We start from the raw sequence: 18,084 nt of genomic DNA, 5'->3' as shown, positions 1-18,084 counted from the left end.
GTAACCTCCGAGCATTGGTTCTTGGCGTTCCGATTATTGGGTATGGTGTATTATTGTAATATAGTTGTACCGTTCATCTTGGGGGCATTGCGAGTCTCATGTCCTGCAAGAGCTCCTTGGGTAGATGCTTCTGTGCCAGGGAGAATACCGTGGTAGAGTTGTTGAGATGACGTTGCCTGTTAACTAGATTAGCATCTCCATGAAGAGAGAGGAGCCTAGAAGCTCACCTTCTCATCAACGCCGTGACGTCTACTTCATCAATGGTTTTGCGCCCGGCGTGTTTGGAATATGCCGCCAGATCTTCACTAGCTTGTTCAAAATACCACGCAGATGCTTGCTCGATCGCTGCCAGGGTACTCTTGCTGATCTTTGCCTTTGGCCCAGCTCGTGCTCGTGCAAACCGCGTAGCCAGCTTTTTGACGACACCGGCTGGCAGGTTGGGAACTGGGATACCATGTCGTGAGAGTTTTTTCTGTTTAGAACCCTGTATAATAGTGTCTTCCTCTCGTAGCCCACCCCCAATAAGCCCTGGGCTTTCGCTCATGGAGACTCTTTCCGGGGGATACATCTCCAGACCGAAGCCGCCGGCGGTATCACCAACGTCACTATCATCCGACCCAGGGCCAAGATCAGGGCCGAGGTCAGGACCGAGATCAGGACCGAGATCAGGGTCAAGGTCTGGTTCGGGGCCCGGTTCAAGGTCGATGGCCGGCAATTCGAACCCTTCATCATCATTCATGACTTCGTTTGCATCTAAATCATCCGCCTGCGCAACGGGCGATGGAAAGTTAAAATCCAGATTGAACCGCCCGAGGTCTTCCGTTTCTCCGCTGTAACAATGTTAGAACCGCAAGCCAAGGGAATCTCAAATGATTGGTCTCACCCTCTTTCAAACGCGCCCTGACTGATGATAGTCTCATCTTGGTCACCGTCTTGTATTACGCCCGTATCTTCGCCAGCATCTGAGCCGCTTTCCAGACCAGTAGCATCGCCAAAGTTTTCACTTAGCCGAGGTCCACCAACACTCATCATGGACAGCCGGTTCCTATCACGGTCAAGGGTGGCTCTCCGAGGGTATTCAACGGAAGTGTGCGTCATATCATCGTGAGTTACATCATCATTCCCAGTATCATCATCGCCCAGTGCCAACGACATCCGCGGCGGTCGTATCTCAGGACTTCCATCCTCTTCCTCCTCTTCAACTTCCTCCAACGGCAGGGACAGCCGCGGTCTCTCAGGTGCAGGTTCATTATCAAGCTCGTCTATTTCGTCGACTTCAGATTGCGGCTCTGGTTCAGGCGGAGGCTGTGGTGATGAACGTATAGGCTGCGACTCAGGGGCGAGAGCTTCACATAATGATAGTCAGCAAGCGGCGTTAATGAGATATCCCAGGGTTAATTTTATACCTTTGCCAAGATTGCGGAGGACATCGAAAACTGTTTCGCGTGGAGGGCCTCGTCCGCTCTTTCGACGGTCACGGCCTGGCGTATTTGCCGCGCGCCGTTGCATTGCGCGGACCCCATATGGTGTCGACGGGGCGCCGCCTCTGTTTCCTGGCGTCCTCCTAGGGGTTGTCGACCCTATTTTCTTTCGGCCTGGTGTGGAGGGATAGCGAGCGGGAACTGGGATTCGCGAGCTCTGTGAGAAGCAAGTTAGTCAAAATAATACACCAGGGACTCGTTCACCAACCCTAGGCGCTTCGGAGGCCGCGCGCGGATTTGGAGCGTTCGACATTGTAGCTAACAAAGTAGCATACAAGCACTATAGTATGCAGAGTAAGATCCGATGAGTCTCATATATGACGAGTCAGTGTATGAACGCAAAGTCCAGAATGACGAGGGGTCGGCTGGTAGTTGTTGATGCGGGACGTGGAAACGCGCCGGTCTCCGTTCCGTTCTCCGTAAAGCCCGCGCGGGTGGTTGGGTTCAGTCTTATCGATAAGGACAGGCTTGGCATAAAAAAGTTGCGCCGGGCAGGCATTATCGTGCCATGATCGGAGAACAACCTTACATTTAAAGTCAGGATCACTTTCGCAGCAAGCCGAAAACGCATATTACTATGTCTGGAGAAGCGAAAAACTCAACTGGCCTCGCAGCCAAGTTAGATAAGAAGCGCAAGAGGCAGGCCGAAGCATCATCTAGCTCCAAGCAGAGCAAGCCCGAAGCCCCGAACAAGTCATCCGGTGGTGGTGCACCCGAGGAGCCTAAGAACAAGAAGCGGAAGGGCGGAAAGGGCAAGAAAGACAAGAACGACGAGACAGACAAGCCGAAAGCTATCAGGGGCGAGCCCTTGGAGAAGGAGCGCAAGGGTATCTCTGTCGACGAAGCCATTGGGAAAATGGATGGCCGATTACTCGCCGATCACTTTGTTCAAAAGGCCAAAAGACACAATAAAGAGATTACTGCTGTTGAGTTGGAGGATCTTAGTGTTCCAGACTCCGCTTTCCTCGACACATCGTCATTTACGTCTTCAAGGACGCTCGAGAAGCTTCCTGATTTCCTGAAGGCGTTTACTCCCACGGGCGTCAAGCTTTCAGACTCTTCGGAGAAGAAGGGGACCCCACATACTATTGTTGTTTCTTCTGCTGGTCTTCGCGCGGCGGATGTTGTCAGGTGTGTGATCACGCTCAAAGGCAGGCATTGAGAAGATGCTGACGGTTGTCTAGGGCTCTTCGAACGTTCTCAACGAAAGAATCTCCTATCGGCAAACTGTTCGCAAAACATATTAAGCTGGAAGAAGCCAAGCAATTCCTTGAGCGAGCGCGGTATGCTGACGCCGTTCTGGAAATATTCTGGGTATCAAGTTGCTAACTATGTCCACAGAGTGGGAATCGGAGCTGGAACCCCGGCTCGTATCTCTGATTTAATCGCCTCAGGTATGAACTGTTGGGCAATTGGAGTTTTGTCACTCGAATAATTCTGGCCAGTACTGACTGCAACAGGGTCCCTGAAGCTGGATGAGCTGAAACGCATAGTCATTGACGGTTCATATGTGGACCAGAAGCAAAGAGGAATTTTCGACATGAAAGAGACACACCTTCCTCTTTTACAGCTGCTCACTCGACCTGAGTTACGCGAGCGGTATGGGGCGAAGGAAAAGAAGATCGAAATTCTCGTTTTTTAAGCAATGCAGTTAATGATCTGCCGGCGTTGGAAGAATATGGTGGGGGTATCTATTCAATGTGCTGGAGCTTAACTAACTAATCGAAGCATGTATATATCGACTCAAAAAGTTCCAACAATCATACGCACATGTGCTGCTCTTGCTTTTAGCCATGTCACAAGAATAAAACAGCGGTTGCCGGGTCTACTATGTGGCTGATGGCAGCAGTTGCTAACAGCCCGCCTGGACACGACCTCTGCCTCCTATCGGTATGCGCAACATCATGCGGGTCTGGGCTTTATTTTCCATGGACCATGGCCCGGGGGACCGTGCTCTGTTCTCCCCCAACTGCATAATCTACCTACGTATAAACCCACGCACATGAGACTAGCGTATCCACAAGGCATCTGGCAGCAAAGGCTCATGAGGATTAACTGCAACTGACAATGAACCAAGAAAATCAACCACCGCGGAATGGCATAGTCTTCTGGATTGCGGCACTCGCAGCAGCTCGATAATTCGCGCAATACGTTCTCAGCCGACTGATTACCTGATTCGGTATGCTCACAACAAGTGAAGCCAAATATGTTTCGACCTGATCCATGAGTCTCAAATCGGCTAGTCGGGAGGCTTCCAGGGGATTGCGAATGATAGTTGACGAAAGCGTTGTTAGCGCAACAATGGGGTAGTGGATCATAATTCTTGCAACCTATCGTTAGCTCGATGCTCGACATTAAGACCAGGGCCTGGACCGCTACATACCCGACGAGGGATATATGGCCTTCCGGCAAATATTTCATCAGCCTGATTGAGGCCCGCGCGGCGTTGGCGCATATAGATTCAGAGTCGAATACTCTTGTGTTGTATGGCGGGGGAGCCGAACCTCTGAGGTCTGCGTACTGTCTGAGAAGATCTCCAGATGTCTGAAGTCCCCGGCTCACAATCAATCGATGCATCGCAATTATGCAATTGAAATAGGAGCAGTGCAGGTAGAATAGCATGACCGATATCGAAGTCTTCGTGAAACTAGATACCTTATGTGGTTCTGGTTGGCATTCGGAAGGCAGGTCTTCTTTCCAGCTTTGAAGCATTCCATCCAACGTTCCAACGGAGGCCATTATCTCAGACAGCGGTCTATCCTTTGCTGCAGCGGAGTATAGGTCTTTGTAAAGTTGACTTTTAATGGTTGCAAGTTGACAGTGTGCTCTGAAAGCATCGAAGTCACCATACCTGTACGTTGACGGCGCGATTCGGACACTGTCCTTTGGCGGCTCTGTAGGTAGACCAATGCTTATGTCCTCGTCACTTTGCGTGGGAGGCTTACCAAAGCGAAGGGAGATCCTGTATTTGATCAGAGCTGACTTTTCACAGAAAATAGGGTTTCGTACTCTCTATCTAGGCAGTACGCGATCCAAAATATCCTTCTTCGGTGTTCTTTCTCTTCGGAAGAAAGTGAAACGTCTTCCTTCAGTCTTCCAAGCCCGATTTGTTCGCTCATGCGTATGGCTGCAGCAGTAAGGAAACAGCAAGGCTCAGCAGACATCGTTCCTAGGAAGAAAATCGACATCCCTAGAAGTGCTTGAATAGACCACAGATCTGGCTGGCCGAGACAAAGGTCATGGAAGGTGCCAAACGCATTTTTGATGAAGAGCCAACTTCTTTGGTGCTCGGAGTGAGCAACGCTCTTGTTCTTGATCCTGAATGCGATTCCTAACGCGAACACAACATTGGCACTGGCCCAGCAAGAAGGAGTCCGCAATGCGCTGTCCAGATTCTCTTCATTTATGAGAGAAATAAGCTTTGCTTGCTCAAATAGAGGACACAGGCAGTTGAAGTTCTGTAAGTACTCATACAAGAGCGAGGAAGCCTCTTCTTTCGACGGCAGCGGGCAGAACGCCTTCTTTGGAAAGTCATCCTCCGACAATCCGAACAGGGGCGTATCGCTTCGAGTTTCGGATGACAGCCTAGGGTTTATGCCAGCCTTTCGGCTCATCCACTCCAGGCCTTCATGCGAAAGGATCGGGATGTCTAAGAAACCCTGTTAATCCAATAGGTCAAGGATTCGATTACCACTGAACTCACCCCGCGACGTCGGGCTGTCTATTATGCACCTTGGAATGAGAAGGCCTCCGAAGTCGTTGGGAAAGCCTCCTTCATTCGCTGCAGGAGTAAATGGCACGTCGCGTTCTCGATCTATAGCTGGAAACGCGGCAGTGCGTGGCGCTGAGTCGTCATAGCTACCATCGGGACATGGTTCACGACGCCAGGAACTCTCTTCCATAATATTGTCTGGATCGGAAGAGCAGGGTGATGGAGATGAACGTGAGTTGTCGTGCATCACCGGCTGCGGCAAAGCCTGTGCTCTTCTCTCGCTGCCCAGGTCGAACCCCAGTTCTTGTAAGCGAGCCTCTAGCCGCCCTATATTTGACTCTAAACGGTTGAGCATCGTCAGGCTACAGTCAGACGTTCTCGTCAGTAACAGAGTCTGAAAATATCCACCGAGCATGCGCATGGGTGGCACTAGTACTTTTTCAAGTTTCTCTGACGTCTAGAGCTGTTCGGATCATTCGTCGTCTTGAGTCTCTTGCTGGGAGGCTCTGATCCATAGCTGCCAGCATAATCTTGTTCCTGGGGTCGGCGGCTGTTGCTTCTCTACTCGAGTATTGCATAGTTAGCGCTCGTTATCGGCCTTGAAGCCGCGACACCCACTTGCTTTCTCTGCTGGCTGCCTTCGTGCCCCATCTCTTGAGGTCGAAAATCGAAGACGCCCCGCGCCTGCGACACTGAACCCTGAGCTGGCTGAGGGCGGGGCCCAGCCTTGTTGCTGCTGGCAGCTGTTGCCATTCTGCGTTTGCCCGTGGTGCGACAAGTATTTCGTCCAGTGTTCGGATCTTGGTCACATCTTCTGGGAAAGAAGGTCAGTGAGGGTCAAACTGCCAGCAGAAGCCTCCAACCCATACCAGCAGGCAGTTCCCTAGTATATTGTAACAGACAGGTCACGTTGACAACCTTACGATTCCTTGAACAACACTTGAGCTGATTGGATATCACCGAACCCACTCAATGCGGCATGTGGTCCATTTCCCCAGACTTTCAGATTGGACGCTCAGGTTCACATTTTAGAAAATTAGAGCTGGCAAAATGTCCATTCTGCATCGGAGAACCTGCGATCCGGGGGCCCGTGTGAAGCCAAGAGGCAAGGATGGTCTGGGCGGGCGAGACACTGCAGGAAGAGCCAAAGACGCTAGGCCTCGGATGCTCGGGTGACTTTTCGACCTCATCTCCTGATCTCTCTCCCTCCATAATCCATATTGCCCGGTGCTTCGATTTCATGCAAACTAGGTCCGACATTTACTAGACCTTGGCACTCGGTGCTTTCCCACAATACATGCACATTCTTTCTCGAATGGGCAAGGAAGCAGCCAAGCGGGGATGCTCGAAGGGCAAGCGAAACACTCAGAGTCCTAACCCTAACCGGGTCACCTCACCCCTAACAATCGAACAGATCTGCCAACACTATGCGGCCATGCCTCGTGGTGTGGCGAGCCCATCTTGGCTGTGGCAGGGACTCTTGTTGCAAAGATAACGTCGCCAGTCTAGCTCAAAACGCCTCCGGGGGGCCGGAAGCTCTTTTAGTCGTTATGCCTTGCTGCGTTTCGGGTGCCCATATTGCCGGCAGCACCAACACGCTCCAATCGGATCCGGGATGTTAAAATGATTGAGGCTGTCCTCTCCGACCCGGCACCTGGAGATATGACGCCGAGATGCCTTATGCTTAGCAGGTTCTCGCCCTGCGTCATCCATCGCTGGGTAAATAAAGGCCAGTGTCGAAACCTTGCTCGGTGCCTCCTGAAGATTCTTGATCTTCGCTTCTAGTGCATGCTCTTTTCAGGACCTCCAGGCCAACATGTCGTTTATCGGGACCGTCATACCCAATCTACCGCGGTCTCAGTCGGTTGTCAGTCACAATTTACCCCAAGTGCACGACTTCGATGAGGACAGCGTCGGTCATAACCGCTCCACGAATGCGAATGCAGGCAACTCCGAGAAGGATAAGAGCGAAGATGGCGAAACACTACACGATAATGAGCATGACGGGGAAGCTCGCGTGGTGTCACTGGCTCGACAATTGACCCGACAATCCACTAGACTGACGGCGAAAAGCACGCTCGAGAATCCATTCTTCCTTGATGATCCTGACTCGACTCTGAACCCCCAAGGTCCAAACTTCCGTGTCCGCGACTGGCTGAAAATGCTACTAGAAATTCGATCTCGTGATCCAGAGAGGTACCCTGATCGCACAGCCGGTGTTGCCTTCAAGAACCTTGGCGTTCATGGTTTCGGTTCACCAACTGATTACCAGAAAGACGTCTTGAACGTGCTGCTTGAGTTTGGAACAATAGCTCGCAGGCTGGTTGGGATCAAAATGCCAAAAATCCAGATCCTCCAAAACTTTGAGGGATTGATCAGAAGTGGAGAGTTGCTTGTAGTCCTGGGCCGGCCTGGAAGTGGTTGTTCTACCTTTCTCAAGACCATTGCGGGTGAAATGAACGGCATCCAAGTATCAGAGGACACGGTGATGAACTACCAAGGTCAGTATCCCTCGAAATAAGACCATTCTGCACTTCTACGTATCTGCTTCTGACACTGTCCGTTTCTCCAGGCATTTCTGTCAAGGACATGCACAATTCTTTCCGGGGCGAAGCTATCTACACAGCGGAGAACGATGTCCACTTCCCTCAGCTCTCGGTAGCCGATACGCTTACATTCGCTGCCCTCGCACGGGCACCGCGCAACCGCTTCGAAGGCGTGAGTCAGAAGCAACATGCAGAGCATATGAGGGACGTGGTCATGGCCATGCTTGGCCTCACGCATACATATAACACTCGTGTGGGTAATGACTTTATTCGTGGGGTAAGTGGTGGTGAAAGAAAGCGTGTCAGCATTGCAGAGGCTACCCTGAGTCAAGCTCCACTTCAGTGCTGGGACAATAGCACGAGAGGACTTGATAGCGCCAATGCTCTCGAGTTTGTGAAAAACTTGGCTTTGATGAGCAAGTATAGCGGGTCGACTGCCTGCGTGGCCATTTACCAAGCTTCTCAGAGCGCTTATGATGTCTTCGACAAGGTCACTGTTCTCTATGAAGGAAGGCAGATCTACTTCGGAAACACCAAGGACGCAAAGAAGTTCTTTGTTGATATGGGATTCGAGTGCCCCGAGCGCCAGACAACGGCAGACTTCTTAACATCGCTCACTAGCCCAGCGGAACGTGTGGTACGCCCTGGGTATGAAGGGCGTGTCCCTCGCACGCCAGACGAATTCGTGGCTGCATGGAAGAGAAGTGAAGAACGCGCTAAGCTTATGGCCGAGATCGAGGAGTATGAGCGGCAGTTCCCCATCGGTGGTCCTTCTTATGATGCCTTCGTGGATGCAAGAAGGGCCATGCAATCGAAGCGGCAACGCGTGAAGTCTCCCTACACGATCTCGGTCTGGCAGCAGGTCTCCTTGTGCGTTGTTCGTGGGTTCCAGCGCCTCCGTGGAGATTTCAGTCTCACGGCAACCGCTCTCATCGGCAATTTCATCATGGCTCTGATTATTGGATCAGTCTTCTTCAATCTCCCAGACGACACGGACAGTTTCTATTACAGGGGCGCTCTACTGTTCTTCGCGGTCCTCTTGAACGCTTTCTCGAGCGCATTGGAAATCTTGACGCTATATTCGCAGCGACCAATAGTGGAGAAGCAATCAAGATACGCATTCTACCATCCTTTTGCCGAGGCGATTGCGTCAATGTTATGCGACACTCCTTATAAGCTGGTCAACTCATTTACGTTCAACGTGCCTCTATATTTGATGACTAACCTTCGCCGTGATGCTGGTGCCTTTTTTACGTTCTGGATCTTTTCTATAGTTACTACGTTCACAATGTCCATGATTTTTCGGACCATGGCCGCGACGTCCCGTTCGCTGTCCCAAGCCCTCGTGCCTGCGGCCATAATAATGTTGGGAATGGTAATCTATACTGGGTTCACGATTCCTACTCGGAATATGCTTGGCTGGTCTCGTTGGATGAACTACATCAACCCTATCGCCTACTCATTCGAGAGCTTTATGGTCAACGAGTTCGATGGTCGGCAATTTCCTTGCCAAGCTGTCATCCCAGCAGGTGGTGAATACGAATCCGTGTCTATGCAGTACCGGATCTGCTCAACGGTTGGTGCGGAGCCAGGGTCTAGAATTGTGGATGGCGGACAGTATGTTGAGCTGAGCTATCAGTATAGCATCGGGCACCTATGGAGAAATATGGGCATTCTGATTGGGTTCCTGGTTTTCTTTGCTTTTACCTATCTTCTTGGGACCGAATATATCTCCGAGCAGAGGTCAAAAGGTGAAGTTCTTCTTTTCCGCCGTGGCCATCAGCCAGACCTTTCAGCAATCGACGCCGATCCGGAGAACCCTACCCAGCCTGCCAATGCCCCGAAGACCGAAGAATCCGCTCCACAGACTACTGCTCGGATCCAGAAACAAACGGCAATCTTCCATTGGGAAGATGTCTGTTATGATATAAAGATCAAAGGACAGTCGCGAAGAATCCTAGATGCCGTAAATGGCTTCGTGAAACCTGGGACGTGCACCGCCCTAATGGGTGTGTCAGGAGCAGGGAAAACGACGTTGTTGGATGTCCTGGCCACAAGAGTCACCATGGGTGTTGTCTCTGGCTCAATGCTTGTTGATGGGCGCTTGCGCGATCAATCGTTCCAGCGGAAAACCGGGTATGTTCAGCAACAAGATCTTCACTTGGCCACGTCTACTGTGCGCGAAGCTCTCAGTTTCAGTGCATTACTACGGCAACCTGCACACTTGAGTCGACAGGAAAAGCTTGATTATGTTGAAGAGGTTATCAAGCTTCTTGGGATGGAAGCCTATGCAGACGCCATTGTGGGAGTTCCTGGAGAAGGGTTGAATGTCGAGCAGAGAAAGCGATTGACAATTGGGGTAGAGCTTGCAGCGAAGCCTCAGCTTCTATTGTTTCTGGACGAGCCGACTTCTGGGCTTGATAGTCAGACCTCCTGGTCCATCTTAGACCTGATTGATACCCTAACCCAACACGGGCAAGCAATTCTTTGCACCATTCACCAGCCATCAGCAATGTTGTTCCAGCGATTTGACCGGCTTCTCTTGTTAGCTTCTGGAGGGAAAACCATCTATTTTGGAGAAATCGGGCCCAACTCTTCGACACTCTCGAACTATTTCGTGCGCAATGGTTCTCAGGAACTGCCTCCGGGAGAAAACCCAGCCGAGTGGATGTTGGAGGTTATCGGAGCGGCTCCAGGCTCTCACACCGAGATTGACTGGGTCAAGACATGGCGAGAATCTCCAGAATTCGCCAAAGTAAAGGAGCACCTTGCTGAATTGAAAGCTACATTGTCCGTCAAGCCTGTCGACTCGTCTGATCCAAGCGCCTTGAGTGAGTTCGCCGCTCCATTCTATATCCAACTGTGGGAGTGTCTTGTTCGAGTGTTCGCTCAATACTACCGCACTCCAACCTACATCTGGTCAAAAACCGCCCTCTGCGTTCTAACATCGCTGTATATTGGCTTCTCATTTTTCAACGCTTCAACGTCCATCCAAGGTCTCCAGAATCAAATGTTCGGCATGTTCATGTTGATGACAATATTCGGCAATCTGGTACAGCAAATCATGCCCAACTTTGTCACCCAACGCTCCCTTTACGAAGCACGAGAACGCCCATCAAAAGCATATTCTTGGAAAGCCTTCATGGCAGCAAATATTATTGTTGAACTTCCCTGGAACACGCTCATGGCAGCCCTTATCTTCTTCTGCTGGTATTACCCAATCGGTCTATACAACAATGCAAAGCCCACAGACGCCGTAACAGAGCGCGGTGGTTTAATGTTCCTACTAATCTGGACGTTCCTGCTCTTTACGTCTACTTTCGCGCACATGGTCATCGCAGGCATCGAGCTCGCAGAGACTGGAGGCAACGTCGCAAATATGTTATTCTCCCTCTGTCTCATCTTCTGCGGTGTCCTCTCGACCCCGGACGCCATGCCTGGGTTCTGGATATTCCTTTATCGATGCTCCCCCTTCACTTATCTGATCAGCGCGATGCTATCGACGGGCTTGTCGGGGACGGATGTTGAGTGCGAAGCCGTGGAGTATCTCACCTTTAATCCGCCGGATAATCAGACGTGCGGGGATTACATGCAGACCTACATTGAAGGGGCCGGGAGCGGCTATCTCCTAGATCCAGACGCGACCTCTCAATGTTCGTTTTGCACCATGGACAAGACAGACTTGTTTCTAGAGAGCGTTGGAAGTCGGTTCAGTGAGGCTTGGAGGAACTTTGGCCTCATGTGGGTTTATATCGTCTTCAATATCGCTGGGGCGGTGTTCGTCTACTGGCTGGCGCGTGTGCCAAAGGGGAAGAAGATGGCTGGGTCATCATAAGGAGTCCTCGGCCATGGCCATCTTTTGACCCTTTCGAGGTCGGTAGCACTATCCTTTTCTTTCTGTTTGTTTATCATCATCCTCTTGTTCGTGCTCTTTGATTTGACATTTTTACTGTCGTTCGCACCATCTTCACTCTATCATATTTGTAATCCTACCTCATATGCGGTCTGTGCTGTTTCCTTCTTACAACCCTGTTTACACTCGCTTGAATATCTTTCCACCTCGCATAGATTATATCTAGCCGTACACAGTGAATAGAATAGTTCGCTTGGAACACTAAAGCCTCCTGGTTCGACCACGGTCGGGAGTTTCCAGCACTTGCGTATTTGCTGCTTAATATAACAACAATTGGTAGGCATCACAATTGCTGTAGCGGTATGCCAATCAGCATAAGAGTTGTGCGTATGCTTGTCGGAACACATGGGCCTGACCAAGCCTCACGCTAGTCCGAATCCAGATGAGCGCCTCATTGCGCCCCACCCGGGGATAAGCTGGTGACCGCATAGTCCGGGTCGGGTGCTTGCCTAGGCTTCCTCATTTATTCTTCTATTGTCCAACCAGCTCTGCTTCTATATCCTCCTGCACACTCTCTGCTGCTTCTGGACTTCAATCATCCCTTTGCCTTCAGTCTATATCGTCAATCACACGCATGGCGGATGCCACTCTTCATGATGGCCCCGCGCCAAACACTCCTTCGCCCGGGGATCCAGGAGTGCCACCCCTAAGCGCTGGATCTGGCGCCCCGTCCGGCCCAGGCTTTGAGATCCGCGCGGGACCCCCTGTTGTTTCAGAGGAGCTGAAAGCTCGCTTGGACAAGGTGATATACTCAGATGTAAGGAGAACCTGAGCAGAGTTCTGTGGCTTTTTGTGCGTGCGGGGATTACACTAACCGGCAGCCACATAGATCGGCGTCACCACTCTCCTGACCAGGTTGAAACAAAGCGTTGCGTCCGCCAGGGTGAGTCCACGCAGCCCGCTATAATGAGTCGAAAATCCGCATGAGCGCTAACGGACAATTGTGTCTTCGAAGGACTTCGCCTCTTTTCTAAAGAAGCGATCGATATTGGAAGAGGAGCACGCCCAAGGCCTGAGAAAGGTGTCGCGCACCCTATACGATGCTGCTCATAAATCCGAGAACCGCCAGGGCACCTATAGCTATGGTTGCGTCGAGATCAATGGTTTCCATGACCGCATGGCGGATCACGGGCTCCAGTTTGCTGCGTCTCTGCAGCAGATGGCTGATAACCTCAATGAACTTGCGGGCAACATCGAGCGAGGGCGGAAGCAATGGAAACACGAAGGGTTGAATGCGGAAAAGCGCGTGCTTGATGCGGAGACATTGGCCGAAAAAGCCAAGTCCAAATATGATACCCTGGCGGAACAGTATGACCGGGTGAAGACCGGAGAGAAAGCAGGTGGAAAGTTTGGCTTCAAGGGCACCAAATCTGTGGCTCAACAGGAAGAAGATCTCTTGCGCAAGGTGCAAAGTGCGGATTCGGACTATAAGGCTAAGGTCCAAGCCGCCCAGACGGCTCGACAAGAGCTGATCGCGACCCATCGGCCTCAGGCTGTGCACAACATCCAGCAATTGATCTCCGAATGCGATGCGGGCCTTATCCTGCAAATGCAGAAGTTCGGTGCGCTTCCCTAGATGCTTTGCGTAAATGCCATAACTGACCCTTTCAGGAACGTTCAACGAAAAGCTACTCTTAGGACAGGGCCTATCCATCAGCCCATTGAAAGAAACTGGGGATGGTGTTAGTGCTACAAAGAGTCTTCGCGAAGTGATTCAGCAAATCGACAACCAGAAAGACTACCATGATTACGTCTTGAGTCATGAGTTTAGCCCTGGTGCTGTGACATCTGACCAAATCCAGTACCATCGCCATCCAGTGAGTCCTCCGTCGGAGTTGTGTACCTTGCATCCTAACTTTTTCAGACCCTTGGAGGACCCATTGCGCCTCCCGCTTCTAGTCCTCAGTCTACGCAAACGAAGCGACAGTCTGTTGTAGTGCCCCAACCTGTGTCCCAGCCACCTACATCCGCACAGCCGCCCCAGATTCCAGTCCATATCCCATCATCTGGCCCGTTAGAGAGCCCTCAGTCGCCGCCGTATCCTCAAAACCCAGACTCGTTTGCTCCACCGCCCTTCCAGCCTCCATATCCGATCTCAGCAGGACCTCCGCCTGAATCGCAGGGCATGAACCCACCTCCTCCGGCGCCGAAAGAACCATATCCGGCTTCTGGCACTGGTTACCCCTCAAACCTAAATCTTCCTCCGCTAAAGCCTGTCTTTGGACTGTCACTGGACGAGCTATATGCTCGCGATGGCACCGCTGTTCCTATGATTGTTTACCAGTGCTGCCAGGCGGTGGAGTTATTTGGACTTGATCTCGAGGGTATCTACCGGCTCTCAGGCAGCGCTAACCACATTACTCAACTGAAGGCCCTCTTCGACAATGGTAGGTTCTCTCAGACTTTTCCCTGATATTCTGCTAATTTCCGCAACAGACTCGTCCCAAGTCGACTTTACCAACCCCGAAAGCTTCAATCATGATGTGAACAGTGTTGCGGGTCTCTTGAAACAGTTCTTCAGAGACCTCCCAGATCCGTTGTTGACTGCACAAGCATATTCTAGTTTCGTTGACGCAGCCCGTAAGCTCTTTAATACACTCAACTCATGCCTTATACTGACATACGGAACAAGGTATTGACGACGACATTCAACGGAGGGACTCGCTCCACGCAATCATCAATGGTCTTCCAGACGCCCATTACGCTACACTAAGGGCTCTGATATTGGTGCGTTTCTTCATGTGCTTTCTGCACCCGGTCTTTCTGCTTACCTAGCCTAGCACCTAAACAAGGTTCAAGAGCATTACACCCACAACCGCATGAATGCAGGCAACATCGCAATTTGCTTTGGGTATGTCCTAGTTCAGATCAAAACTGGCACTTCGAGTGCACTGCTGACAACCTCTAGACCGACTTTGATGGGCGCCAGCTCAGGCGGCAACATCGCAGATGCCGGCTGGCAGGTACGCGTGATCGAAACCATACTCGAGAACACGTTCCAGATCTTCGACGATGATTAGACACTGCCACGCCCATCGCCTGGAAACAACAACCAATCACTGCGTTTTTGTCAGCCGGGATCTTATCATTATGGATAAATTTTGATCAGCACCGCTGCTCTGATGCTCGTTGGTCGTTATACGCGGTTTGATCTGAATCATATTCTATCTACCCTTGTATTGTACATATTACCTATCTTTCGATGCGTTACTACCCGATGTTTATATGACAAGCAAGAGCATTCTCCTTCATAATCATACATCTTTTCCGATTTGTCGCTGAGGTTTTATAAAACTTGGTAGATAAGTACAGATTCGAAGGGCAGAAGGGCTGGAGGGCGGAATATTGTACAAGATAATCATGGGACGCCGTACGCTAGTAAAGAATCCAGAAGACCGGAGTGATACGCCGGTATATAGAGTTGGAACCATGTTCCGCGTTGGCAAGTCCTTGTCCTCGGGAGCGTAACTTCCTGGTGTAGGTCCTTTGCCAATCTGTGGGAATAGATGAGCCACTAATCAGGAAATTGGTGTGAAAGTCCCAGGCGGAGCAGCATCGACCTCAGTGAAGAAGGTCAGGAGACGGGAAAGCGGTCCCAAAAAATTACTTCTTCGTCCCCATCGCCGCGTCCTTCATCGCCTCATATCGGTCGGCAAATGACATGTCAGTGGCAAAGAAAGGAGAGCTGAGATCTTCGACGGTCGTGGGCGTGGCATGACCCCAGACGCGCCAGCCTTCCTCCTCACCCATCCATCGGAGTTTCTGGATGACGATGTATTCCATGCAGTCCTGCTGCTTGCCGGAACCCTCGGCGGGGGTGCCGTTCTTTGCTCGTCGCTGCGCCTTGCCAGTTGACTGGCGGCTGGTGATTCGGAGGACGACCTGGCGCACGCCGGAATCGGCGATATTGGGGAGTTGAGTGGCACGGTCTGAAACGACGCGGATTCCGGTGAACCAAGTTGACGGTGAGCGGATATATTTGTCGAGAGACCAGGTCACTTGTTCGCCTTTGGGACGGGCTTCGATGCGCTTCACGAGGCTGTTTGCGAGGCCAGTGCAGCAGATGTTGCGGACTGTGCCGGTTTCTCCTCTGCGGAAAACTTTTGTCAGTAGATGCTACTGCTGTCATGTATGACCGAAATAGGCTCACCTAGCGAATGCAGAGTACATCCGTTGATGGATGTCGCGCGCTACTAGCCGTCTTTCTCTCAACCGCAGTGGCAGCGCTCTACCCTCCGACTTGCTGTAAACAACGAGCCTAGACCTAGTTAGCTGCACTCTACTCCTTCGGATTTGACAGAAAGACGCGGCACCCACCCCAGGAAGTTCTGAAACCATGACTTCAACCACAACCATTCAAATTGTAACCGCTCTTTGGGTTGTTTGAAGATCGAGGGCAAGTCCCTCCACAATGGCTTGATGAAGGTCCCAGGTAGCAATCCGATATCCTGCGGCAGTTCTGTCCGTGACATTTCCGAGGTTCTGATTTTCATACTGGGCTGTGCCGGTTGCTTCATTGAGAAAGACTGTGGCATGCCTTTCATTTCGCGGCTGCGCTGCGAGGAGAGCGAGAATTGTCGGCATTGCGAGGAACCGACAGTGGAATACGACGAAAGAGCAGCGGTACGTGCCCGAGCTGCTGAAAGCAGCGGAGCGCCTGAGATTGAGGAGGCCATTGTGAGATCGGGTTGCGAGACGACTGGATCCCCCGGAGTTGTGAAATAATGCGATTTTTCGGCGATGCCAGAAAGTCATGGTCACGTGAGCGCCCCAGAATGAGGGACTTGGAGCCGCGCTTGCGATCTAATCTCGCGCGCTTCCTTCAAGGGCGTTGTCGATCTGCTTTGACACCGTCCAAACTCGCTATTTTGCGTCCAATCCCATCGGTCTCTTTTCGAATACTGCGCGATAGTCGATATTCGTTATCCGGGTCTCGAGAAGTGACAAGCAAGCAGATTAGGGGCCGAGGCCGGAGTTTCCTCAGCATTGGACGCCCGCTGCCATCACATACGTTCTCTTGACTCTAATTTCTAATTGCTTGTGCAACGGCTACGTACGCCGTATATTTTAAGGCTGGCTCCTCATCGTGATGATTTTCCTCCGCCCTTCTCTCCCCGCCGCCGATCGTCTCATGAACCTAACTTGACTTACTCCCGTCCAACCCCCGGTCCAATCCCACCTACGTCTTATTTTCCTGCAATTGCTATACCACCCTCGGGTTTCCGAGATAAAGAGGTGGCTTCTCCCGACTCGGCGACCGCCGCGCCGCCCTCCCCCGCTTCTACGTCCCATACATCCAGCAGCAATGATGCCAGCCATACGATCCCGTCAGCCCTACATCCACGGGTTGCAGTCATCTTGGGGGTGGATCGAAAGTGGTGGGTGCCTTTGGTCGTTTGCCGTGCTATGAGCACCGCGCCCGCGGCTTGGTGGGGGCTCCGTTGCGCCTTCACTTTCCTCGCGGAGCTTCTGCATATTCGACCAGGTATGGGACGAGAGGGGTGGGCGGCAGCGATCGTTGGCAGTGTCGGCCAAAATTGGGATGTTGAGAGAAGATTTCGAGTAACGGAGGTAGCCTTGGCTATTATGTGGGTATGTGACACAACCGTCCATGTTTAGCCTCAATTTCCTGGAGGGTGCAGGGATTACGTCCAACTGCAGCCTGCTAATCGACATTTACAGTGCTGTGCATCCGCATATCTTTCATATTTCTTTGCTGATTGCATGATGTCTCGTTGGTACGTCTCTGGCCATCAATGCAGCCTTGCCCTACCTGAAGACTCATTCTCACTGCTATATGGTCCAGGCTTTTGAATTATACCCCACCGGCTGTTGTTATCCGTCTCCTTACAACAAACGGTTTGATTGCATATATGACTTCTTGGGTTCTCTATCTCTCTGGCGCATCCTCGGACCCTCGTCTTTTGTTACCTGCATGGATTTCAATCACAACGGTGAGACCTCCCACCTGCTCAGCATTCCAGTACCACGTCGCTAACACCATCCGTAGACTTTGACGTTTATCTATCATGCTACGCAGAATCGCGCTACCATCAAGCGTGAAACTGCGGCCTCGCTTCTCGTCGTGTCAGTTGCGAGCTTCGTCAGCATGTCTTCGCTTCTTTTGCAGCTGCATCTCACCCGCGAGAACGAGCCTGAGGTGCCGCTTTTCGTTTTGACGCGGAAAATATGGGACTTCGCTGTTGCAGTAGTCCAGCGTATGCGAGTGGCGAGTGACCAGGTCGGAGAGCTGTAGGCATGAATGTCTAGTTCGTTATCTACACAATACTCAAGCTCTTCTTGGTACAGAAATCAATATGAATCATGATCTGAACGTTCATATCACATCCTGCCAAAGCGGAATATAGATCCCATCCCCTAGCGCTCCGGTACTACGGTCTTTTTTCTGCATTCAGGATAAAATAACAATTC

At 51.4% G+C, this 18,084-nt stretch overlaps 7 protein-coding genes across 7 annotated transcripts; 4 read left to right on the top strand and 3 right to left on the bottom strand.

Moving 5' to 3' along the window:
* Positions 1-73: 73 nt before the first annotated feature.
* Positions 74-1,734, bottom strand: DSM5745_02806 (uncharacterized protein; the record flags this gene model as incomplete). The annotated part of the gene is made up of 5 exons (XM_026744822.1): positions 74-176; positions 228-830; positions 884-1,346; positions 1,407-1,638; positions 1,690-1,734. 5 exons carry the CDS (start codon positions 1,732-1,734, stop codon positions 74-76), a joined length of 1,446 nt encoding a protein of 481 aa, XP_026605688.1.
* A 324-nt stretch (positions 1,735-2,058) lies between these two features.
* On the top strand, positions 2,059-3,123 carry DSM5745_02805 (uncharacterized protein; the record flags this gene model as incomplete). The annotated part of the gene is made up of 4 exons (XM_026744821.1): positions 2,059-2,612; positions 2,666-2,764; positions 2,823-2,875; positions 2,942-3,123. The coding sequence occupies 4 exons, from the start codon at positions 2,059-2,061 to the stop codon at positions 3,121-3,123; spliced, it is 888 nt and encodes a 295-aa protein (XP_026605687.1).
* A 439-nt stretch (positions 3,124-3,562) lies between these two features.
* Positions 3,563-5,946, bottom strand: DSM5745_02804 (fungal specific transcription factor domain-containing protein; the record flags this gene model as incomplete). Its single annotated transcript, XM_026744820.1, has 6 exons — positions 3,563-3,803; positions 3,865-4,443; positions 4,491-5,130; positions 5,185-5,555; positions 5,630-5,754; positions 5,812-5,946. 6 exons carry the CDS (start codon positions 5,944-5,946, stop codon positions 3,563-3,565), a joined length of 2,091 nt encoding a protein of 696 aa, XP_026605686.1.
* A 1,063-nt stretch (positions 5,947-7,009) lies between these two features.
* Positions 7,010-11,574, top strand: DSM5745_02803 (pleiotropic drug resistance family ABC transporter; the record flags this gene model as incomplete). The annotated part of the gene is made up of 2 exons (XM_026744819.1): positions 7,010-7,694; positions 7,766-11,574. 2 exons carry the CDS (start codon positions 7,010-7,012, stop codon positions 11,572-11,574), a joined length of 4,494 nt encoding a protein of 1,497 aa, XP_026605685.1.
* Positions 11,575-12,226: 652 nt separating this feature from the next.
* rgd1 (putative Rho GTPase activator (Rgd1)) lies at positions 12,227-14,672 on the top strand (the record flags this gene model as incomplete). Its single annotated transcript, XM_026744818.1, has 9 exons — positions 12,227-12,409; positions 12,482-12,535; positions 12,608-13,214; positions 13,264-13,469; positions 13,517-14,039; positions 14,089-14,232; positions 14,285-14,379; positions 14,433-14,503; positions 14,561-14,672. The coding sequence occupies 9 exons, from the start codon at positions 12,227-12,229 to the stop codon at positions 14,670-14,672; spliced, it is 1,995 nt and encodes a 664-aa protein (XP_026605684.1).
* A 583-nt stretch (positions 14,673-15,255) lies between these two features.
* Positions 15,256-16,328, bottom strand: DSM5745_02801 (uncharacterized protein; the record flags this gene model as incomplete). The annotated part of the gene is made up of 3 exons (XM_026744817.1): positions 15,256-15,742; positions 15,803-15,910; positions 15,970-16,328. 3 exons carry the CDS (start codon positions 16,326-16,328, stop codon positions 15,256-15,258), a joined length of 954 nt encoding a protein of 317 aa, XP_026605683.1.
* A 1,051-nt stretch (positions 16,329-17,379) lies between these two features.
* On the top strand, positions 17,380-17,908 carry DSM5745_02800 (uncharacterized protein; the record flags this gene model as incomplete). Its single annotated transcript, XM_026744816.1, has 3 exons — positions 17,380-17,390; positions 17,459-17,606; positions 17,663-17,908. The coding sequence occupies 3 exons, from the start codon at positions 17,380-17,382 to the stop codon at positions 17,906-17,908; spliced, it is 405 nt and encodes a 134-aa protein (XP_026605682.1).
* Positions 17,909-18,084: the final 176 nt, after the last annotated feature.

The sequence above is a fragment of the Aspergillus mulundensis genome (genome assembly GCF_003369625.1).
Source record: "Aspergillus mulundensis strain DSM 5745 chromosome Unknown scaffold_2, whole genome shotgun sequence".
Taxonomy (NCBI): Eukaryota; Fungi; Ascomycota; class Eurotiomycetes; order Eurotiales; family Aspergillaceae; genus Aspergillus; species Aspergillus mulundensis.
The sequence above is the reverse complement of the archived record's forward strand: the minus strand, read 5'-3'. Positions and strand labels throughout refer to the sequence as shown.